The 25892-nt window shown below is 37.8% G+C and overlaps 1 protein-coding gene across 36 annotated transcripts in view; it reads left to right on the top strand.

Annotated features, from left to right (window-relative positions):
• The window catches only part of NAV3 (neuron navigator 3), a 489648-nt gene that overhangs the window by 231236 nt on the left and 232520 nt on the right, over window positions 1–25892 (top strand). For 25 of the 36 annotated variants that reach the window (XM_015857027.3, XM_015857055.3, XM_015857088.3 and 22 more), the window contains exon 1: window positions 14235–14999. The exons of the other annotated variants lie outside the window; for them this stretch is intronic. In XM_015857027.3, coding sequence (XP_015712513.2) covers window positions 14757–14999 — 243 coding nt within the window. In that variant the 5' untranslated portion in view covers window positions 14235–14756. Of the gene's footprint in view, window positions 1–14234; window positions 15000–25892 lie in introns of those variants that run through there. 36 annotated transcript variants of the gene reach the window in all.

The raw sequence follows: 25892 nt of genomic DNA on the forward strand, positions 1-25892 counted from the left end.
GTGAGACATTTGAAGAGACAGAGTTGAAGAGACTGCATCTTCAGTGGTTTTTCAGTTATTCTTCCACCAAGATTTCAAGCATCTTTTGTAGGGAGAGCAGCTGTCTGGGAAGTAATGTGATAGGTTTGCTTTGGGCAAGTTTAGACATGTGTTTTAACATAATACAAAATGTAGTTCATAATTTGATAGAGACGTGTTCCTCTGTGTAACGGATACAACAGACAGATGGGGGAGCACAAGTTTCAAGAGAGACAATTATGACTCGTTTGCAAAACATGCCTGTTGCACAACAGCTGCTTGCCAACATCAGCTATTCTTTATGTCCTACAGCTGTGCAAATCTATTATGAATTTTAAAAATTGCTTTAGAGAGACAAAAATATATTGTTTGATTTAATATGTTTTAAATGCTTTCTTTTTTTACATTCTGAAGTAAAGCATCTGGGAAGTTTTGAAACGAAACACTTTCAAAATGAAGACTTAAATCCTTCTTTTGAAGAAATGTAGCAAAGACAAGTTTTTTTAGTATGTTTTGGGCTGAATTTAATCTCTGGTTGATTTGGAGACTTAGTTTGAACAGATGGATTTGAATAAATTTTAAAGAAGAACAATATAATTTAGAGAGATGATGAAGGAGTAAGAAGATCCTTTAAGAAGTAAAGAAGGAATTACTTAGACTTTTTCCAGGCTGAAATGTAGAGTTTCTAGATATCTATTTTTCTAGTTTTTATTGAAACATTTCCTCTTTTGCCATTTTTCTTCTCGTATTTTTTACAAGTTCCCCTTGTCAAGGCCCACTCCGAATTTTAAACTGTGTGGCTTCTAAGTTAGAGAAATTAGATTCCTAATGGAAATTTTCACCGCCTGAAATATAGCAGTTCATGCTTATATAGTTACTTTTTAGTCATCAACATGTATTTTATTGCTCATTGAATAAGAACCAAACATGCCCTCTGTTGTTAGAATTATAAGTGGAAAGTTTATTCCTTCTGTCACAATTTTCCTAGCTTTCTTGGAGAACCAATTGATGTATACACATTTTAGTAGTAGCAGGTTTTAATTGTTTCAGAACCTTCCTGGCAGTATGGGATGATTTAATATTTCATGCGGTTTCCTTTTCTGCTTTTGTACTTCAAAGAGTGGTGAACAAATTAGCGAGAACTTCAGAGCCAGCTACTGTCCTGTAGCTGCACAACTCCCACCAGCTCCAGCTCGCAATCCCTTATTAATGGCTTGAAATGGATACATCCTTATGGGCCCAAATCTGCATCTGATGACTGAGCTCTTCTGATGGCAGTGAGAACTAAGCATGTGGTAAAGCTGCAGGATTAAAACCCTTAGGAAGCACATTACACTCGAGTACAGCTTAAGGCAGCTTGTCCGCCTTGGCTTCTTTAACAATAATTGAACTAATATATTTTAATCTGCACCTCATCTTCTTTTACTTAATGTGAGGAAGTACATTAAAAGTAGATCATTAAGGACAGTAATTTATCCATACATCGAATAAGCTATATAGATACCTTAACTGTGTTTAAAAATAGCTTGCACTACAAGCAGATAATTTTCTGGTGAGTTTCAGCTTATTTCTTTAAAAGCAGTTTGTTAATAAAACTTTGTATTTAGTATAGAATCTTTAAAAATAAAAATAAAAATGATGTCAAGTATGGAATTTTTTAAAATGGGGAAGAAAATATAAGTATTAATTTCAATCTGGGCACATAATAGCTGTAAGGGTGCATTTTCAAACCTATATAATTAAGGGCTTTAGGAGGGTTAGAAGGCAGCTTAAGTCATAGGATTTTCAGCTGAAGTGCAGCCATGGGCTGTGTGTAACAATCTGGATTTTTTCCTTCATTGATCAGCCTGAAGGACAGTAGAATGATGAAACTATTACAGAATCCAAATCATGACTCATAAGTGTCCCTTACTCTAAGCATAAGAATACAGTAGTACTGTGTGCTTTTTCTGTACATAACTATAGGAATAAAACCATCATGACAATAATAACTACTATGTAATCCTTTCCCTGAATATTTTAGACATTAGCCATGTTCTTATAACATTTTCAGCACACGTAGATGATTGGATAGACCAATCTACCACCTTTATTTTCCTACAAGTAGATACTTTTTCTGAGTATTTTCTGCTCCATCTTCTTTCTCATCATGTCAAAATCTTCATAACTGTCATCCAATGCTTGGAAGCGCAAGATTTTGTTCTTTCAGCCGAATGTGAGGTTATAGTGTTTCACAGTCATTTGCTTTGCAAAATCCTTATGGTGGCTTATTGATCTTCTGCTTTGTAGCTGAGATCTCTTCTAACAGACTGTCATAGTAGGTGGTGGTGGGGAATCACCAAGAAAATCCAGATGACCTCTCTCACTCTTCATTGCCAGACGAGGTCAAAAAAACATTCTTACTGCAGTATTTGGGGTCTTGGTCTGTGACTATGACTATTACATACTGCAAAAACACATTGAAAAAAAAGAGTATCCCGGTTTGCTGCTGCTTTCCATTGCTATTGTACCACTGTCTGAACTATCAAAAATCAGTGGCTATAAGAAAGTTTCTAGAAGGCTTCACAAAGAGTCTGGGACTCCTACCCTTAAGGTGAAATCTCTGGGTCCTGGGCGGGAGTTGTGAACTAAAAGACTTTTGGCCATAGAAGTTTTGCTTGTATTGAGTGTCATGGCAAAAAAACAGTGACTGTTTCCTGTAAAATTAAGGAAAGGGGAAAAACAACATGTTTATTTCAATTCAAAATAGTTTTGAAAGTATCTGAGCCTTTCAGGTTCTAAATTCTTTTCTGATTCCTTGGAATATAGCTTTCAATATAACATTCACAGTTTTAGTTCTGGGCAAGAAGTCTCAGCCTTTACATAACCCACTGCCCTTCAAATGATTTTATTCCATTCACAGATGAGTTTTGACTTCAACTTGGCTGCCAGCAGAATAGGAGAATTTGAATAAATACATTTTTAAAACCAGCCTTGATAATTTTTTTAATCAGTTCATAAGAGCTTCTGCATAAGCCGGATTTGTTTCAAAGAGTTGAGAGAAGTGAAGCCGAGTACTTTGGCCTGCCAATTTAAGCAAATCTCATAATGGTCCTAAAGTTTCTACCATCCCCACTAATTTCTACATTTTCTTTGAACTGATTTAAATAAATGAATAATATAATCCCAGCCTCAGAATACTTCAGTGAGAACTATTGAGCACATGTGGCCATCGAAGTGTATGGAAATATTTCTGTCTGTGGAAAGATTTTTGTGGAAATTGGGCTTGGTTCTTGGGTTCTCTGAGACCACTGCAATTAGGGATGGATTTTTTCCCCTCCCTTTCATTGAAATCAATGAGAATTAAGGTACTCAGTGACCTTTAAAATTCTGTCCTTTCAACAGTTTTGCTCAGAGTCTTTTTAGGGAATAGTTAAAGTCTGTACGATTTTGCTTTCACTTGTACTGTGTAAATCCAAATATAATTAGTGAGAACTAAAGGTGGCCTAAGCTGAAGTCTGAAATGACTGGGGATATTCACAGCCAGCTCAGAGTAGATCCAAAAGGTATGATGCTAAGGTCTGACTCACTTTAACTCTGTTTCCTGTTGGATAAGTCTCCTGTTGAATGTTTTTATTTTTATTTAATTGAAACCAACTGTCTTTCATCAAAGGGGGGGAAGTGTGGCATTCTTGAAATCCCAGATCAAAGAACAGCAATACTCTAGTCCCAGTTGGACAATGTAGATCTTTCTGAGTTTCAGGTACTGTTGTTTTTTGTGGACAGACAGGGTGGGCTGAAGCCACTAGCGTGCTCTGGAATATTTCTGTGACCCTGTTGCCTTCTCTGGACAGCAAACAAAGGATGGCTTATTGTTTCAAAGGAAAGTCTACTGGGATAAATTTTTAAACACAAATTGTAAGAGGGATTTGTACTTGGTTAAATCAAATTCTTTACAGTGAGGGTGACGGAGCACTGGAACAGGCTGCCCAGGGAGGTGGTGGAGTCTCCTTCTCTGGAGATATTTAAGACCCGCCTGGACGCCTACCTGTGTGACGTGGTGGAGGGAGCCTGCTTTGGCAGGGGGTTGGACTCGATGATCTCTAGAGGTCCCTTCCAACCCCTACAATTCTGTGATTCTGTGAAACAATTTGTTAATATATAATATAAAAACAACAACAACAAAAAAATCATTTCTTCCTAGAGGAAAACTCACTAGAATTAAATAAAATGATTTGTGTTTATAACGAGTTGGATTGTTACAAAATAGTTGTTCAACATTTTAAAGATTCTTATTAGAGAACTTCTGAGACGTCTGCTAATCAAACTTGCAGCAGTCTAGGAATTAATTGATAAGATGGTACTAATAAAATGTTCCTCAGTCTTGAGCTGGGCAGTCATCCTTGCTGTCTGTCATTGCTGAAAAGTTCTTCTGAACTGTTCTTAAATATTTTCAATGGAGAAAAAAAAAAAAGGAAAAATAAAAGGAACAACAAAGAAAAGCACCTCTTGTTATTTACATTCTTTGGAATTACATTGTCCATTAACTTGGAAATAGAATATGTCCAAAGATGTGTTGTATTGAAAATTCCAAATATTTATGATGTCAACTTGTAGAATAGCCTAAAGGAAAAAAGAGAGTTGGGGCAAAAAACTGGAATGTTCACAAGTGTGTTGGAGGATAGAAATCTTAAACCATGTAATATTTATGAGCAACCAAGAGGCTACATTCTGCTCTCAATTACTCTGGCATAAATCTAGAATTACTTATTGGAAGTTCAAAGTTTTTGCTGCAGATTTACACTCGTATAACAAGGAACAGAGTTCAGTTCTGTAAGGGTGGGAAAATCAATTTGGCCTGAAGTTAACTTGCCTGGAACTCAAATTCTAATCACAGAAAGAAACCTTTTTCAGGTCAAATACCAGACTGTGCATTATGTATCTCTCTTTGTCTTTAGCTAAGACACTGAGGCAAGGATGCAGTCCTATTCAGTAATGTCCCATGGCACCAGGTATTGGACTGATTCATCTTTATTGCCTAAGGCAGGGGGAAGTTCTCATAGTGGAGTCATGAAGCTCCACAGAAGACCAAAAGAAAGATGGGAATTAAAATAAAAAGTTACTGGCTTTTAGCCTGAGAGAGTAAACTGAGACTTGCAAAGGGTGAGTGATCAAGAAACAATCAAAGAAAAACAAGAGGAAAAAGACAGAATCAAAATCCCATAGTATGGTCCTGTAATGATCTGGAAAGAGAGAGGGCTTTCCCAAATTAAAGCAGGTTTCAGAAAAAGATGGAATCTTCTGACAAGTTGTCAGTTTCCTCTTTTGAATACTCTACTAGGGACAGATCCCAGCAGTGCTCAGGTGATTGGTACTGTGCTGTGCTGTGATGGTTTCTGAAAAGAAAATAAATACTGCCTACACATCTTGTTCTTATTCTGAAGAAGATTCTCTCACTGGGTGCAGGGAAGGGAATGGAATGAAAAATAAGACTTTCAAAGAGAGTAAAAGAAAACAATAAGGGAATAATGTATGGCATCTAGTTACACCTTTTCTAAATGCAGAGTGAGGCTTTACTGGTGTGTCTCACACTTGAGTGAATGAAGTACCTGGAATTATGCAGTTTTGTACCTTCTGAAAACCTTTCTGTGTCTGTCAGCAAAGTTGTTGTTGGCTGTGATGGTAACAGAATTTCTACTGAAGTCATTTTCTGTAGATAATGGCCTCGGATTTTGTCACCGTGGAAAGTATGTGTGGTACTGCTGACGTGTTCACTGGGGCTGTTAATTTAGTGTTTGCTGTTTTTTAGCTAGTATCTATTAACTGGCTGCTCCAGTTAAGTAACCAGTTTAGTTTCCCTTCTGGCTTTGATAAAACTCTGCTTTGTTCATAGCTCATCCTAGGCTTATTGTAGGTGGAATAAAATTATTTTGGCTTTCTATTTTATTTTTTTTAATTTGTGAATGCTGATGTTGCTTTTATGGCTGCCATATGCTTGTTACATATGTCAGTTCTAAAAGCTTCACTGATGGATGAAAGCTGGGAGAGGAGTTTTATCATTTATCTCTCATCCAGTATGTTTCTTGCTTACTTGAAGGTAAGTCCAATATAATAAATAATGATAGCCTCCTGTTTTTTACATGCCACATCTGTAAGGTAATATTTCTCCTCAGTGTGCTGAGAAGCAGGAAGGAAGCATCCAACATCTGCAGGATTTGAAGTTATTTTTGACAGCTGTGTGCTATTGGGTATTGCTTTCTTTTTGTGGAAGATAAAACAACCCAGGTGAATTGCTCAAAGGGCATTAATGACTGTCAGACATGTTAAACATATGTTCTCATATGTACATAAAGATAGACACAAAAGATAAAATTATGTATCTGTATAAAGAGCAGAGTTGAGAAAAGTTTGCTGACCTGAAAAGCTGCTATTGTAGTGTACAATCAGATTTCTGTTAAGGAGGCACAAGGTATATGGCATGCTATAGGTGGGAGGTTTTTGATAACAAGAAACAGCAGTTCATCCTTGACACCTATTGATCACAAAACTGGAAGGCTTGGTCTAGAGACATGCAGGATTCATTTCAGCATTTAGCCTGGAGCACGCTCTGATCACAGCAGAGCAGAGTAAAGCACAAGCTTTCAAGGCTGAATGTAGGAAATGTTCACATATGGTCAACAGGAGATAAAAGTAGACAGTTGTGATTTTTAGTGTATGCACTGGACCTGTATTTATTTGAAAAAGAGCACTCTCATATAGCCAAAATGTATGTGGTCAAGGTTTTTCTTATGTATAGAAATGAGTGACCTCTCTGCAAGACCTCCAAGCTATCAAAGCACAAGATAAGAGGTAGGAAGCAACAATGAGTATGGTGATAAGCCCTGGAGAAGAAATGCTGCAAAACAATGTGAACTCAATGCATCATTATCATAACTAGTTGATCAGAGCAAGCCTATAAACCAAAGATATTGGCAGAGATCATGTCTGCATACCAAAAAAAGTGTCGTAGTGTGACTTCAAAATACTTCATGATATTTGGTCTTCACCTAAGAATTTGAGATCTAAAATCGTGTTAGGAAATAGTGAAGATTAATCACTCAGTATTCTGCTTCAAACTACTTGCAGTGGAAGACATGCAGAGAAAGTGTGTGGAGATAGAAGCACATGGGGAGCAATGATTCTCCTAGGATATCCATCTGGTGTCAGAGTAAAGTAAACACCAAATTTCAAAGGGAAATGTGGCAGAGAGGGTGATGTTATGATGATCTTGAGGGTCTTCACTAAGAACTACAGTGTTCATCCATACTAAGCACTGTTGCCTGTAAAATGCCAGCCAGTGTCTTCCTAATTATGGCAAATCATAGAAAATGCAGGTAAATATGAAGTATGTATGTAACTAAACAAAATTAAAATAATTTGTTAGTGTAAGGAGGCTTACTTGATAAAAAATGAAATAAAATACTATGTCTATCTGCAAAGAGAGCAAAACGTAGTAGCAGGAAATCAAAAACATGTCTTGGATCATTCACCCATGCTGTTAAGCAGTGAGAACTAACAGACAATATTATGCAATACTTGCACCTTAGATCAAAATATGAGGAGGCAGATGAGGAGAGATGGGAAAACTAACACAGTAGATATTTTAAATTGTGGGTGATACAAGCCAACATTAAATTACTAGTCTCAAAGCAAGAAGGAAGTAGACAGCAGATTGTGAGTCAGAAGTGTTTCTCCAGCTGTGGAGCAGCTCACACTTGTTTAAGGTCAAATATCAAAGCCAGTACCTGCAAATCTATCCATCTTGGTTTTCAAGGAATATTCTTTAAGTATTAACGTAGTTTTCTGTTTTCTGGAAACAGGTATTCCTAACCTTTCCATCCCAATGGGAAAATTAATTTTTAATTACCCAATAGTTATTAAAAATAAATAAATAAACATCTTTTTTTTTTCCACTGCTATCTACATCCACTTCTAGAAAAGAAACTTCTCTTCCTATCCCCCAAACTCTCTCTCTAATTTCCATTGACTGCAGGGGTGTCTGCTGGTGATAGCGAAGCTGATTGACTTCAAAGCCAGTCACTGTTGTTGCCGCACTTGGCCAAGAATCTGCTCATGACTGTAGCAGATGTTTCTAAGGTTTTTTTAAGTTTTTTTTGTTTTGTTTTGTTTTGTTTTTAAATAGACCAATGAGAACCTTATGGAACAGTTTTTTACTTAAATCCTGGACTGAATGCCAGCATAGCTATGTTGCTTGATTTCAAAACCCTCTATCAGAATTGTGGTGCTTGTAAGAGGCAAGTTTCCCTTTCCAGAAGGTAAAAGCATATTTTCACTCTTGCCAGCTCCCTGATGTTAGATAATTAGCAGATTCCTGTTTAGTTTAATTGCTTTACCTTAACAAGTTGAGTTTTCTTTTACAGTTTGTTTGAAAATTTCACAGTAAGCTTATGTTGTCAGGAAATTTTGATTGAAAATTCTGAAGAGTTCACATTGAGTATTGAATCAGAATGACTTTGATTAACCCACAGACTTAATCCTAAGTTCTAGAAATGCCTGCTTTTGTATTGGCTACCTCAAACACTTCTCCAATAACTCTAGACTGAGCTGGAACACTCCTAAATGCTCTTAGAGTCGAGAAAAACATTACTTTGGCAATATGAGAGGGAAGGTATGCACATATAATGTTCTAAAATGTAAAGATACCAGGCATACAAGAGTTGGAATCAATAACTCACCACAGTGCACCAAAGATGATACAAAGTCAGAATTCCCTGCAGCGATAGAAAACTGTGGGAAAAATTAGCAACATTGAAAGAGGTGAAAGATACCTGCCAGAGAGATGCTAAAGAAGTCAGCGTGCCTGCTGTGGACGTTGCTGCCTGGAGTTAGTAAATGGCAAACTGAGGATACAAGGAAGAGAGAAAGGAAAACTTAATATTTGGATTCTTACAGCGAGTGTAATTTGTTAGACTACCTTGTGCAGGGTGATGTTACTGGAGAGTTGCCTTATTAGCTATAGTTAACAGCAGTTTTGGGAGTAAGTAGCTTTTGTTATTTGCTTAAATTACTTAAAAAAAAAAAAAAAAAAGGAACAAATACATTGCCTTATTTTATTTTATTTTATTTTATTTTATTTTATTTTATTTTATTTTATTTTATTTTGTTTTATTTTGTTTTATTTTATTTTATATTTTACCATCTTCCACCTCCCAAAGAGGAAGGCTGATGTTTTCATTAAACTTTACCAGCTGGCCATATGGTGTAGCCAGTAGGTCAGTATGTAAATACTTACATAGCGTATTAGCCCTTTCTTGTTCTTACAGCATTTTTGTTTACATTTCCCAATCTGATAGTATTTAAGCTTGATTCCTTTGAGCCAAACACTCCATGATTAAATACAGTGCATAGCAACAAAGAAATAATTATCATTTTTAACCCACACGTATGCATAAGACAAAGAAAATCTCTACTTGACAAAGAGGGCATTGACTCCCCACGTAGTCCTCAGAAGGGCATTTAACTTCATGCACCCACTTCACAAGATTTTAATGTACTTTACATGCTTTACAAGGACATATAATGTGTATGTGTAAATGTCTGAAATCACCTCATGGAAGATACTGCAAATGTAAAACAGAACTACAAAATTACAAAAGAATTACAAAGAATTACAAAAGATCTGGTCATTTACCATTACTCCTGGTTGATCTTTGAAGGGCCAAGTTACTCAGAGGATAAATAGATATCCTTATTTAAAAGTTGTTCTCTTTGAAAAACTTCCCCAAACATTCAGCCAAGGCAGAAGGATTTCCTTTAGGAAGCCGGATGCACCTTTTTCATCAACTATAACTGTGTTTTGGATTATATATCTCTTGGAATTCGAAACTGTTAAGTAAAACAATAGCAGTTTATTCAGTAGCATTACATACTTGCAGATCGGATTAAATACTTGTTACACATCTTCGTGACTAATAGAATTGCCTAACTCTTGTAAAAAGCTCTGCTGTGTAGGTAGGATTATGCTCTGAACATGAGGAATGGCTGGATAATTTATCTGATCATTATCTGATGGATTGAAAATACCTTGTTACACCAAATACGGCATGTTTCTTACTTTAGGTCAGCATTATTGTATTAACATTTTTAAACCTGACTTACCTTGTTTATGAAATAAAATATTTATATAAATTTGTATTTATATTTATATTTATATGTAATATTTTAATATAATTGGTTTCTTCTTCAAAGGTTCTGTAATTGTTTCCAAGATTTCTGTCCCCAGCTGTTTCTAGTTGGGGAATACTGGCTTCTTAACCCGAAATGAGTACTCACAAAATAGGGTGATTGTATCAGTCCATTCAAACTCTTTCAGAAGTTATCCCAGCTCGTGTGAGCTATAGACACAGCTGTTAAACCAGTGGGATGAAGTATGGAAATGGCTCAGAACAGACCTCAGCAGTCTCTAGACCCCTGACATTTCCTGTTTGACCCAGGACATATGCAACAGCTTCCTTGTTGAAGATCATAGACCAGAAGGAGCAAACAAATCTCTTGGCTCCACTTTTGAGGCAGGTGTCCCCTCTCTTGATATTTCCTGTGGTCTGGGAGATGTTGCCAGCTGTCTGTTCAGTTCATGCAAGCAGTTTGTCTGAGGTCTGGGATTAGAGAGGGAAGCAGCCTTCATGGAACTCTGGTATCAGATACAATGAGGGAAAGACAATTTATATTGAAGTTTTGTACTGTACTGTAGATAATTATTCATAGTAAGTCTTCAGAACAGAAATTCACCTCAATAGTACATCTAACAGATACCTTATTTTATGAGGTTATTTGGATTTCATGTGTTGTGTGAAATAAATACTAAAGGGACTTTGGAATTATCATTAATGCACACATACTGTCTTTCTCTGAGATACATTAACTCATAACTATTGTTAAAACATTTTATTGCTTTGTACTTCCAAAGTTGTACTTCATGGCTATATTGTCATCGTTTTTGATCCTTATTAGAGAAAGAAGTAGTTCTGCCTTCAATATCTCACTGAGCTGCCACTGCTGTTGATGAGACTTTGAAGGTTTGCATCATGACCTTTGTTCTGTTTTCTCATATTTAGGTCTCTCCTAAGTTTTATCTTCTTGCTTAACATACCACTTGAAATCTTACTCTCACTTTACTTTGAAAGCTCAGATGTCTTCTAGCTTCCTCGTAACATTCTGAACTTTCCTGCAAAACTTAATTTCACCTGTGTCTGGGTTTCAGTCATAATCTCTGCCTATCCCACTTCTTGAGACTAAATAGAATCCTCTGCCTCCCTGTCATCAGGGTGTCTAAGCTGATTAATATCTAAATTGGTAAATGATAAACCTGCAAGTTCTCAGTGTGTTTAGCCTTGCTTATTTGTCAACCCTATCTTGATATGTGTCTATCTGCTTCACACAATCAAGATATTTTTCCCTTGTTCATATCTGCCATATATTTCTACTCTATACTTTCTTTATCCTGCCAGCAATACTACTGTCTTTCATGCCAGTCAGTCCAATAATCTGATACTGGTTTTTATTTAATGTAGTCCACAGATACTTCTAGCAACAATTCTCCCCCTGGTTTCTCATAGGTAGGCCTTCTTTCCCTTTAGGTGCCATTCACAGATAGCTAAACCATCTTACTTCTGTTTTTGGATTCACCATAGCAGCCTGGCTTGCCGGTCTCCTAGCTCCCCACCTCACAGCTACCGTGAACAACCCCACCAAATTCACAGACCTCTTTTATCCCTCTCCAGTACCTCAAGGGCACTTCTCAGAGCAATGCAGATATCTTTACCTGAGATGTTGTCTGTCGTCGGTCCAGCTCCATTGATATTACCTGCACTTTGTCCACAGATGCTTTATGCTCTGCTTTATGGTTCACATGGAAAACACGGCTGAAACTTAGCTGTTAAATATTCTTTTCCCCTGATATTCTTTATAAAATCCGCAGTAATCATGAGGTATGCAAATCCTTTCTAGTGAAAAATGTGGGTAAGTGATCTCTAAGGACAACAGATGTTTGTTTCTTATCTTTTTCTGAGAATTAGAATGAGAGAGAACAGAAAAAGATAAAATAAATAAAGGAAAGTTAGACTTGTAACCAGGCCTGCAAATGCATTCTTACCTATGGAATATAGGTATTGTTTTCCTCCATTACCTTGCAGAAATCAGGAATGATTCCTGCAAATAATCCTGTAGATTCTTCTTCATATCTTTGCAGATCAGAAGCAATTCAGTTTTATATTGTTGCCAAAGATCTAGAAAAATGGGATTCTAAAGCTGATGGCAGTGACCTGGTAATCATACTATAATTGATGATTATTTTGAAAGAGTAATAATTTTCTTGAAAGAGTAACACCAGCTTCACATCATTGTTTCCAAACCCTTCTGGTTATGCATTGCAGATGACTCTCTCCTGGTAAGCTAGCTTGCTTATTACTTCTAGGGTTTCTGTGCTGGGAAAATGGGTTGCAAAAGAGGCTGTGGGTATCATGACCTCATCATTCATATTCAAAAGAAGAGCAGCAAGATTGCCATAATATATTACTTTGTAAAATTATAACCCTGAGAAGTAATAAGATTCAATTACATTTTTTTGGCAAAGTTCTATTTAAGAAAGTATCTGTCTCATGACTCTAGTTTATTCTTTGTCTTGATCATTGGTCAGCAGTCCTCATGAGGGTTTTTCATCTCCTCAAACCTTGCATCAGATAAATCCCTCTTTTCCTGTGGTCCACTTCAGCCTTTGCATATGTGCCCTTTCTAAAGTGTTAACAGTTGTGTCTAAGAAACTTAAACAAGCTTCAGTGCTTTATGGTGCTGCAGAACAAATGCAGACCGCACAAGGAGCTTTTTTCCCTTTTGCTCTGCACAAGACCTGAAACACTACTTGGAACGAGAATATTCTGTCCATTGAGAAGAGTGCTGGATCCAGTGTGCTGAACTTGTCCAAAACGGAGTGAAGGTACCTCTGTGCAGTCGTGTGTAAAGCTCACTGCTAAGCAGAGGATGCTGAAATAGGTTTTGTTGATTCTCCGAGTACACACTGTGAAACAGAGGAGATTATTAAACAAGGTCAGATTTACTCCTTTAAACTAAAAGCATGAATGGATAGTCAATATAGGATGCTTGATTCATAGCTATCATCATGATCTTATAAATGAAAGGTTGAGGATAATACTGTGTGAGGAAATGTAGTTTTATAATGCCAAATGATTTCAAAAGATGGCCTAGGAGTTTCCTTCTAGTCTGCTTCTTATCTGCTCTGTTTTCTTTTAAATGCTTTTTATCCTCAACTTGGATCCTCAAGACTCTTATTTTCCCCTGAGCTTACATCTTAGTGTGAACAGTGTCTGCTATTCAGGTAGAGGAGGTTAACACCATGTATGAGTGGCAGAATAGCATTCAGTTCTCTGTGTTTTATTTTGGAAGAGATAACAGTAAAAGCATGGAATATTTTTGCCCATAGTGTGGGTGATAAAATCCCACAGGAGCTTAATAGTCTTTCACTTTTGTACAGTTTATTTTTCCCCATACATCACAGTTTAAAATGTGTTTCCCTGCTGTAGGTGCTCAAAGGAATTTACAGTTGTCCTTTTAAGCAAGTATTTATGCTGCTCAGCAATTGGTACCATCCACTGTGATTCATTTTATGGCTTGCTCTGTCTGCCTATCTGCTGTGTGTTGCCCTATAGAAGGATTCAAGGTTGCCAGAAAGAATATGACTATAAACAACAAGCAGAAGTGATGCATTGGACGTGCACTTCATGGAGCTTTAAATGTTTTTAGAAAGGGAAGTGTTAAAACTGAATAGATGACGTTAGTACCACCACTGAGAAAGAAAGAAAAAAAGTGCCCTGAAACACTGTATTGACTAAATCTCCTAACAATGCTCGTGATTTTCCTATATCCTGCTCTGTGTTTTTGTATGGATTTTTCATAGCACAGGCAGACGTTACCAGCGCTGTGATTCAGCGTCTGTTCCTAGCCACGCTCTTGCATGATTTTAACCTGATTTCACGGGAGGAACGGGGAATGAAACACTCTAGCTCATGGTTGTCAGCAGTGAAAAATAGCCAGGAATCAGACAAACAGCTTCATTGCTGAGATTATTTCCGGGATAAAAACTCTTCCAACAGCTGTTTGCTTTGGCCACCACTCAGGTCTTTTTTTTTTTTTTTTTTTCATCAGAAAAAAAAAAAGAGGCTTGCTTTTTTCTTTTTTTTTTTTAAGCTGTGGGCTGGTTATTTATGCAGTCAGGAAGAGGTCTCTGCTTCCAGTGTTGTGGTCTCAGAGCTGTTTTGACAGTTGGAGTGCAGGGAGATTTCATCTCCTCTCTGCCTCCTTCTCTCCCGTCCTTCATTCACTTACCGTGCAGACCTGGAATGCTGTAGGAAGAAGAGAAAGCAAATTTACGAGTTCTTTAATCCCAGACAGGCAGCTTTGTGGCAGTTACCTTCAAGAAAAGTTCACGCCCCAAAGGAGTGTTTAGTCTTACAGAGCCACTGACTCACTGAGCAGCGCGTGTGAGTGTCTGTGAGGGAGAAGGCAGAGATGAAGGAGAAGTTTTGCTTCCTTGGGAAACTCGTAATATTATTGTTTTAAGGACTTTTTGAAAAGATGACTGCTACTTTTGTTTAAAGTATCTGTACCGGAATTGCTGAATCTGGAGTCTACCAGACTGAAGTCAGGAGCATTTTTTTTGGCAGAAAGAAGATACTTTTAGAGAAGCCATGCCTGTTCTTGGGGTTGCCTCCAAGCTAAGACAGCCAGCTGTAGGGTCAAAACCTGTTCATACTGCCCTCCCAATACCAAATCTTGGCCCCACCGGCACGCAGCGCTATTCACCAAAGTCCTTGGAGCTTACGGGGGCAGAGAGCTCGATGCTGTCTTGTCAGCTCACCTTAAAGTCAACCTGTGATTTTGGAGAGAGAAGAGCACTTCAAGGGAAAACCCAGGAGCTGGAAGATAGCAAGGTTAGTTGGAAACTTTACCTGCACATCTGAATTATCAGAATATGTTAATTTATTTGGACAAAATCTGGTAGAAACTGGCTGCATGCACAGCTCGGGTGTGATTGGGTAAGAGATAGACTGTTACTGTCAGCACTGAACTTATATAGCAGCACTGTAAATATTGTTTGCTCAGTGTTGTCGTTTGAATAAATATTCTGTTTCTGAAATATTAATGTTAAGCTGATGATACAGTAAATTTCACAGAACAATCTGATAAGGATCAGTAGAATCACAAGTAGAAAAAAAATCACCCCAGCAGCCCATAAACAGAGCAATGACATGACTGCAGTTACTTAAAAAAAAAAAAAAAAAAAAAAAAGAGAAATCTTGGCTGCTTCACATTATATTATGAAGTTTACAAAGAGATCTCACACCCACACTTATTCCCACAGGGTGACTCCTTTAAAACAACTAATTGATTTTCTTTTCACTTTCCAAATGATCTGGCTATTCTTGCTGCAGAACCTGAAAGGCAGCTTCCCAGTGAGAAGTACCTACGTTTTTTCTCTTCTCCAAGGAACTCCTTCCTAGCCTTCATCTAGCTCTGTTTCATTATGATTAAATTAATATTAAAAAGTTCTTCTTAATTAGGATTCCATAGCATTTTTAGACTGCTTACAGTCTTGATTATTAAAAAAAAAACCTCTCTTGCTTTGCTAGTACTTCTGGTTTGTGGAACTGATGACCAAACTGTGGTTAAACATGTATTTGTAGTTGCTTCACATTTAATTTAAGGACACTTGAGTGCAATCAGAACTGTCACAGTAGCAAGATAGATGTAATGTACGTACTCAGTTTTCCCTTGTTTTTAATTACTGTATTAGTTCAGTATTAATGAAGAAAGTTGGTTTTGTGGTAAAGCACAGGGTTGGGATTCTGAACATTTGGTTTCCTTTTTAATCACTGCCACATATTTCCCACGGGATTTTGGTCTTGTCACTTAATTTTTCTCTTGGAGTTCTCTTCGTCACCTTTCTCTCTGCCTTTCAAATGATGTTTTGGTGATCTCAGAGATGTCCAATAGACAGACTGGACTGTTCATTTCTTGATTTCCAGATATGATGAACAACCTTTTTCTATGACACAAGTGCAACATGAAAATAAGAATAAAACTTTTCAGCACAATGTGATTCCTGCTTACTCATTTATCTTTAATAGAAAAGATTCATTTTGTTACACTTTGATGCTGTTCTTTAGTGGATATTGCATGAAAAGTATTTTAGATTTTCAAGTATTGTGTTCAGGGGGAAAAAAGAAAAGAATACAGGTAGCATTGCCTGCTGAGAACTGTATTTCCTGACTCTTTGAAAAAAAACTGGAGAGAAAGACAGAACATCTTGTTTCAATATTTAAACAGCTTAAGATCTATTAGTGATTAGCGTGAGACTTAATGGGAGTCAGTTACTGTGGTGATCCACATTTATTTCCAAGACATCTGGTCCTGAGTACTACTGAAGTACTAGTGAGTAAAGTAAGTAACAGACTACATGGACCCAAATGGTTCTCAAATCTGAGGTTGAGAATTTCAAGTTTCTTTGGTTTATCTATGCTTATACACTTAAAGGCTGTTATTTGAATAGAAGTCCTGATAGCTATTAGAACCATCTCTTTCTTCTCAATGGTGGCAGCTGAGCACATCTAGAATATGATCCTTAAAGATGGTTTATGCATGTGCTGGCCTGAAAACCTCCCCTGGCTGCCTAGATTTATAGATGGGTTGGCAAACTTCTGTAGCTTTTTTGTATTCCCTTTTATAAGGTCTTGATATTTCCAGCAAAGGTTGGTGGATGCCCTTGTTCAGTTTTATCCCAAGTATACTTTTTTGAAGAATGTTCTTTTATTCACTTATCAAGTGAATGTCATGAAGCATTTTGGCAAAGACAACTTGCCTAATAAAGTGAGTAGTTATGAAGAAGTTGATTTTAGGCTTTTGTCACTAATAAACTTGAAAATATCAGCCTAAAATACTGAATGATACTTTCATTCATGAGTGACAACGATTCATGCCTCCATGTTTCCCATTGCCTGGTCTCCTTAGTGTGGCTAGAATATCTAAGTAGTTCAAGCACAAATTTGAAAGAGTTGTTAAGGTGAGGGTCACTTCAGGTTTGCTGTGTGGATGCGGATGCAATATATCACTGTGTTCTAAAACTTGACTATTTATAAGAGACCATAGGTCTTTGGCTGATTTTATGATTGACAAGGACATTCCTACATGGTTCTATAGTACACAATGTTGTACATCAGGAACGTTTCCATTATAACAGTGATCAGATAAAAGTCAAAATGCTGTAAATTCCTTGTCAGAGTTTCTACATGAGAGTAAAATGTTTTTCTATAGTATACTGCTTCTATGCTTATGTTATATAATCACTGGGTATGAAACAGCACTGTTTTTTGAGGGTAAGATGATGAATATCTGCAGAAGATGGTGGAACTTATGAATTAATCATCCGGTTAACATTTGCCCTTGTCTGCTGGATTGCAGGCTTTAGCTTTGCTTTCTTCTGTATTTTACACATTCTGCTCTGTGGATCAGCAGCTTTTTGTCCGGAAGGCAGTTAGATTGACACATGCAGGCTCTCTGATACATCCTTCTGCTATCTATAAATTCTAAGGACCCCAAGATAACTTTGAGTTGTGTATGTCAATACAGTAGGTCATTGCCACCCAGCTGTTTCCTCCATGGCCTTCAGTCTCACCGCACCTGATTGTTTGAGACTTTTGACACTTGTGTTGGCTTTCTCACACAACTGCACTGCCAGGGCTGGCTAGGAATACAGCTGCAAACATCAGATCTGTTTTTCCTAAGCATTTTTCCTTTCTCACATGATTTTGTTGCTTTTGCATATGCAGTCTTGGAGGCTGTCTGTGGACGTGATGCAGTTTGAAGTTTAGTAAGAGTGACATTATTTTAATAAGAACTCTGTAGTAGAACAAAAAAAGAGTGATTAAATTCAGTGCTTGCTCTTTATTGGCAAATAAGTTGCTAATCATTAAATTACTCTGTGTGTAATTTATTCAAATGCACTTTTGTTCAGAATTCTCCCAATTTGTGCTTTGGTATGTAAGTCCATCTGCTTTCTTGCTAAGCCCACTAATGTTTAAGCTGACTGCATGAGCACTTATGATGTGAATAGTCATGCAAAATATTTGAACGCAAGCATTCAGAGCACATTCTTCTTCCCTGAGTATCATATAGACAAAAGTTTATTCCTATATATGTACACAGGAAAAGAATCCAGCTGCTGAATTAGTGAGGTGAAATGCTGGCTTGCCTTGAAGCAGATGGAGCTTTGCTGTTCAGTTGGGCCACGGTTTGTTTTTATGGAAATCCACATCTGAAAATATCAATATTTGCTGTAACATTTTTCTAACTGTATATAGAATATTATTTTATATGTCTGTGTCTCTCCTTTCATGCTGCTTGCTGAAATAATGAGACCAAAATTATCAGATTGCATCTAAGGAACTTAGAGAGAGTTTATTTTTGAAAACAACTACTTTTGGTCACTGAATGGTAACTTCATGCTTTACTGACCTGCAGAATAATGTCAATGCCAATAACAATTCACTCAAGGTGAATATAATTTCTTTCAGCAGTCCTCACATCTTTGATGCTGTGGCTACAAGGACACTGTCACCTCTGGCAAAAAATCTGAGCAGATGCTGGGTGCTGGCACCCATGCTGAGCATGTCAGTCTTCTGACCTGGCTGCCCAGAGCTCCTTGTAGTGCTGTGACATAAGTTCCCCATGCTTTCCTTTCATCGTCAAACCTTCTTACTTCAAGAGTACTGCACAATCATTTAAGCTTGCCAACTTAGTTTTCTATGGGCTGAATCTGATATATTAATTGTAGTGTTTTGGTTATATGACTTCAAAGATAAGACTTTATCCTTCTTTCCCAAGATAATTCATTCCTGTACTGTCACATTATCTTATATACATATATATACATATATTTTGCCAGTTTCTCTGTGCTATCTGTCCTTTGCTGTCCTTCTTCCTTCCTACTGGCAAATATCTTTACAGGCTTCTATGGACACTAATTTTTCTCTGTATCTACAAATCAAGTCTCTATGTTATGATTGCAACATGTTTTACACCATAATGGAAAGTGTTAGGTTTTATAACTAATCCAGTACATATACATAAACTTAAAACTTCTATAGATACATCATTTTTTAGGGTCTATGTTAAGCTTCTCATAACATGGAGATTATGGAATCACAGAATCACCAAGTCTGGGTAAGACCTTCAATATTCTATGATTCTATGATTCTAATGCCAAAGAATATGTTGTCCACCTGATGAAAGATGTGCAAACTGTTTCTTCTCTAGAACATGGAAATCTGAGCATCTGGATTGGGAAAGTAGACTGTAGAGCAGCAGAACAGAGATGAATAGATGCACTCTATGTGGGGAATATGGCCCTGAAAGACTAGGCTCTGTAGTACTTAGTTGTACCAAGAAAACATCATTAAAGTGATCTAAAACAAATTTCAATGTCAATGTCACGAAACAATCCTAAATGCTTTGCTATGATTAGGCAAAAAACATGTGCTACTGCTATTAAAAGGGCTCCTAAAGTTCATTTCATTTTGTTTCATACTTCTATATCTCATTACTGATCTGAGGGCTTCTGGTGTTGGTGTCATTCAGCCAGTGCTTTTGCAGCAGGGCATTGGAATGAGCTTGGAAACCCCTCATTTCTGCCCCATCAACTGTCAGCAAACTAGCAGTGATGTGGTAACCCCTGCCTGTTGCCAGACACCAGACTTGAAGAATGGCTAGGATCCTCTGTCCAGACAGATCTTAAGACAAACATTTTTGCTTTCTTTGCAAGGGTGGAGCTCCCTGATCATGCCTATGGGAGTATTGTGCACACTGGAAACCAGATATGTGCCATGAATGACTTCCATATCTCTGTCTTTATTCAACTAACCCTTCCACACCATAGATATTGTGTGTCCCTTTCCCACCATTCCCCAGCACTCCCAAGTGCGGCATCTGTTGCAATCCCACATCTATTTGACCTTTCAGATTCTTGGATACCTTTCTGTCTGGTCTCAGTGGGCCAAACTTCACAAGGTTTCTTGACATACTTAGTCTAGGGAACATAAATAAATGAGTTTATTTCCACACTTTGTCATACCCTTCCTTTTCCCAGTGCTAGTACATTGGAGATGTCTGCCTTGTGGGTTGGCTGCTCATTGTGCCGAGTGTTTCATTTACAGTCCTATGGCCAAGGCAACAAAAAAGACAGCAGAAGCAGCCAGGGGCCGCCCAACTTCTCCCCATAGTTAGTGCTATGTGCTGGGAAGCTAGCACTGTTTCAAAAGCACTGAATGAGCTGCCAGAAATTTCAGTCGGCACTGCTGACACCTGGGACTGCATGTGTTTAAACTTCACACTGGCCCAGTGAAACCAGGACAGCTGGCAGGAGTTCAGATTGTCAGCATTTTCAGCTTCTTGCCTTGTGGTCTGAATTATTTCTTTATCAAACAGATAACAGCATCTTTAATGTGCTTTGTGTATTCAGCACCATCTGTCTATGCTATATTATAAATGATTTAAGAGTCTCGTGCTGCATGAGCTTGGAAGCAACTTTACTGTTACATGTTTATTTTCTAATCATCTGTAGCAAACACATTTTCACATAGTTAAGATAAATGAACAGTAAGACGAGTACACAACTCTGAAAGCTTTTGTATTTATGAGCAAATTGTATTGAGTGTGGGTTGAAATATGCCTTTTGTTTGTGATTTTTAATTAGGATTATGAGTAGGAGGGTATTTATGAACTCAAGTTTAAAACCTCTGCCTACCTTTAGATGTCTATGTTTCTGTAATAAAAGGACTTAGAACTCAGCATTTTTCATTTTAGATGGATAATGGGAGCTGATGCAAGGCATCTATAGAAAACAATTGCTTTACGCTTTTGTACTGCATCTGTGCCTAGGGAAGCTGGCAGGGGATTTCCTGAACAAACAAGTTTTAAAAGTCCTCTTTCCTTGAAAATGGAAGTGTTCCTGAGTGTTTATACACTGCTCCCAGAATGTGTGAAAGCAGCAGAGCTTCAGATCCCGACACAGCCCAGCAACATTTGCTTGGTGCAACACCAGAGCTAATAAATGCAGCCTCTCAGGGTAATCTGTTCTCCATGACCATAAATGGAGATAAGTGGTCTCCATCTCTACATAAAAATAACGGGCTTATACTATACCCTAGGAGGTTTTTGTTAGGCCTCAGTAAAACCTTCCAGCAGTTAATAGTAGTTAAACAGAGGAACACATTGCATTCAGAAGGTGTACCATCTCTGTCACTGGAGAATTAAAAAAACCCAAGCAGATGTACACCTGGTGGTCACTGCATGGTTACACTGAGCCTTCCACTTGCAGAGGACTAGGTAGCTGCCCTGAAGGTCTCTTTTCTCATTCAACTGATTCAGCTGAATGCAGGTGTGTGGTGGTGAAATTGCTACTCCAGGAGCCTAAGTTTCAACCAGACCTTGAGCCTAGAAGCTTTTACTGGATTGTGACCTTATTGCAACAGGTAGTGTGCATGCACAGAGCAGAAGATGCTCACAGCTGTATAGCATGTATGGCTATATTAAAGGGTGGGAGAAAGGGAAGACTATTATCACCACAGTACAGAGGGAGAGAGGAGATTTAAGGGAAAATGGATGATTTTCCCACTCTTGGGCTGGGTCTTTGTGACAGGACTTTGAATTTCAGTTCATATATATCCTGAGTTCCAGCCCCATATCATAACCACAAGCCAAATCTTTGTCTTTTCTAAGGAATCTGTTAGGAAAGAAATATTCTCATTATTATTTACTCAGCCTGTTTACTTCACAAGGAGAGCTTTGTTTCTTTCTTCCTCCTGATGTCAGTGGTCAGCATCACCCTGGGCCCAGATCTGAGGTGGAATCAGAATTTCACTCCAGGAGCCACATTCTTCTATTTTAATCTGTGTGATCAACAAAGATTTTGACCTGATTTATTCAAGATGCAAAAATATTATGCCCTTTGTAGAGTGGTACAACACTGAAGAAAAGTCTTGTGTGTAACGCTGCTCATAGGCCTTTCACTTATGAAACATGATGTAGAAAGTATAAATGTTTATGAAATAAAAGCAGGCCTTTCTTAAAGAGAGATGACATACTTTTTGTACTTATGCCTGCTTTTGTACACACTGATTAGCTTCCTTGTATCAGAAATTCTTGTATTTACATAATTGTGAAGGCAAATCAGTTGCAAAGAAGTGCTAGTTGTTTTAACTCTGTTTATTCCCACTGACTTCTAGGCCCACTGACTTATTTTCTCCAGTACACTAATATTTGTGAGTTGTGTAGCTTTTCTTACACTTGCATGCAGAGCAAGCAAATTGTAGTTCATTTAAAGCAGCCCTATGTTTCACTTTGACCCGATTCACAGGATGTGGTCTTGGAGGAAACCCATGCTTTAACAATAGCCTTTTGACAGCTAGAGTGGTTGGGGACTAAGCTGGGAGAGGAGGGAGCATCTATCTATTCTCAGACCATCTAGTGGAATATTTTGTGTGAATCTTCACTTGCCTGTGATGTTTTTAAGGTCAAAAACCTTGCTTTTTTGTTTTTACTGGCAGCAGAACCTTGGCTGAACGATAGCATAACTTATTTAAAATTCAGAAAAGGAATGTGGAGTGTTTTGTCTGGTAAATGCAAAGGAATAATTCCCTTGTGTAAGATGTGTAGATTTCTGATTGCTCCTTTGTATGTTCCGTGTAAACCAAGTTGGAAAATAAGCAAATCAAAGGGAAGCAGAATTTCAAAGCGATTAGGGCAGGATCACAGTTTTTTTGGGTATACAAACTGAGAAGGTGCCAGCCACTGTGCTAAAACTCTGCATAAAACATAACAGAACTTAAGCAAGTACAATATTAATACAGTCCTAACCTACTTTCAGCCTGATATTTGGTCTGACTTACCTTTTTAGTTATTTTTATTTTCCTATAGCCTCCTTTACTGCTCTGCCCTTCCGATCTCAATCCAGTGGAAATGATTTCATCATTCTGTATATCTCTCATCACGAGTTTAAAATATTTTGCTTGGGTGAAGCTCACCAATTAGTGAATGAACTGTAGCAAATTTGCAAAGGTAGAACAAAAATAGATGTTGGCCCCTCTCTGATGTTTTCCATTTCAAAATATCTGCCGTTGAGGATTTAACACCTGGCTTTGTATCATGTTGATACCGCGTTAAACTCCAAAAGATCTGGCAGTAAGAGCTTCCTGTTGTGCATCAGGAGTTGATTTACAGGGCATGTGTAAAACCATCATGACTTAGTAATCGGAGTGGTCATGCACAGAGAGACGACTTCCTAAGATGTGTTGTAAAACATCTGACCACTTTCATTAATCACAAAAAGCTGCATGGCTCATAGATGATTTAGGGTGAGTAAGACATAAGTCAGGGTGCAGGACTTCTACTCACCACTACAACAATGGGATTTCCTGGCAGCACATCTATGCAGTAAACAGGCTGTTTTCCTTCTTGTTTTATTTTTTATTTTTTTTACTGTAAGCCTTCTCTGTAGTGGAAATAAATAGGCATTAAATAAGAATGTAAAATAACAAATAAAAGTTCAAAAGGAGCTTAGAAATATCCTCAGCTGATCGGCCTGACTGCTTTAGTCATTGCTGGCCAGCTCAACCGCCAGAGACAGCAAGTTGGAAGGAAGAGCTGGGGAATCTGTTTCTCATGAAGAAGCAGCGCAGATCTGAAGGCTTGAAGGCTGCAGGTTCAGATTTGCTTTTGAAATGCTTCTGAGAGGGAGTAGGGCTTAGTTATTAGCATGGGAAGCCACAAACTAGTTTCACTTCTGGTTTCTATCACGTACCTCTTTGAAATCAGCTTATGTGCAAAATGGTACTAATGCCATTATTTCAGAATAAAGGTTTTTGATGGCTAAGTATTATTTCATTTAATTTTTTTAAATACCAAGGGAATAATCTAATTAGCTACTTCTAAAAATATTGTTGAAGTCACTTTGAATGACCTTAGGAAAACTGATTTTTTTTTCACCTAATCTGTTACTGATGTTAACAGCTTCCTGTCTGTCAGCTTAATAACACGTACATCCTTAGTTCTTGTTTGTAATAAGAAGACATGAGTAGAAGCCTTTTAATATACAACGTACATTTGTCCTGTGGAAATATGTGATCGTGGCAAAGAATAACAGTGTCCTTGCTGCTTTCTGTACCTCACTGTAGTATCACACTAGAGACTGGCAGAGTTTTAGATTATTAGCCAAAACCTAGGAAGCAGATTATTCAGTACGTAAACTATGTCTTTCTGACAGTAAGATGCCTTGTTTACAGGCAATACCGTCACCACATCCTTATCTTTAAATGCAATCTATTTTGCAAAACTTTCAGGTCCTGACTGCACTTGAACAAGAACTTGGTTTCTTCAGCTCAGCGTTGGCAGTGGGTTGGTGGTTGAATCAGCAAAGAGTGAAGGCAAGGAAGCCCTCCCAACTCAGGCCAGCTGTGTCAGTCACAATCTTCCAAGAGTTTGAGCCTATAAGCTATTAGCAGATGGGAGTGGGGAATAAAAGAAAAATGTGCAGAAAGTAAAACATGGCTTTCTTCCCAGGGCCCTGTACTGTCAATGTGGAATTTGTCTCACTTGTGCTGCCTCATCTGTGGGCACAGTGCAGGGAAGTATAGAGTCCCAAGGGAAGCTGTAAAACCAAACCAAGCGAAGTTTTGAAGAAGGAAGCACATGAGAGTGAGCATATTTGGAATTGGTTTGTCGGACCAAACACTGTCATTCAAAAAAGAAACCCACAAAAACCAAAAACCTTAAAGGGAGTTTGGCAACAGAGGAAGAATATAATACAGGAGATTTAGATCAGCAAAAGACACACTGGAGAACTCAGACTCCCTAAAAACAAGGGGATTAGGGACATATTTGCATCTATGGAAAATTTGATCCCTTCTCTCCTGAAATCTAGAGATGATCTCATTTAATGTGAGAGAAATGTTAAGATCTCATTGTGAAATACTGATATAAATGCCAGCAAAGGCAGAGTGATAGTGGTCATATTTCAGTCCAGTGGGACAAATGTTTCTTTCACTTCCCACTAAAAATTTCAGCTTGGATGACAGTAAAGTCACGATTTTCAACAGTGATTTTCACTCAGATGTATGCATGTCTTTAAGGATTTCAACAGCCTTTGCACACAGAAACCAGTGATTTACAATATGGTTACAAAATAAACAAATGTTTTGTCCAAATTAATTAGGAAGGAGTATGTATTCTGATCAAATCGTAATACAATGGCACCTCTTCCAACTCCAAGGATTCTATGATTCTATATTTACAGCACAGAGATAGTAAATGTAGGTTGAGCCCTTTGGCAGCAGTAGTGCATCCTAGATGGATGGAAACCATTGATAAATTACAGATCTTTGGTTCATATTAGAAGTGGGTATATATGCTTGTATACAGCTCCCTATTCACATTTATGTCTGTATTTGCCTAAGTATTCATAATTTTTTAATTTTTTATTTTTATTTTTGAATGTTGTGAGAGACCATATATAAACCTGCAGCAGCTAAGGAACTTGAAATCTCAGTTAAAGAACAAAGACTCTGTCCACTATCTGTTCCTAGATGCCTTCCCTGTTTCTCTGGCGAACATTTTCAGCAATGCAGAGGTCACTGATGCAGAGAAGGAAAAGGTGTTTAAGTTATTGAGGAGTCAGTTTCCATACAGAGTATTTATTGTTGCTCCCTATTCGTACACTTCTGCAGCTCTCTGCTTTTATCATCACCCCAATAAAGTTCAGGGAGATATTTTTTTTT

Source organism: Coturnix japonica, chromosome 1 (genome assembly GCF_054131305.1).
Source record: "Coturnix japonica strain WE chromosome 1, WE-NBRP24, whole genome shotgun sequence".
In the NCBI taxonomy this organism is placed as follows: Eukaryota; Metazoa; Chordata; class Aves; order Galliformes; family Phasianidae; genus Coturnix; species Coturnix japonica.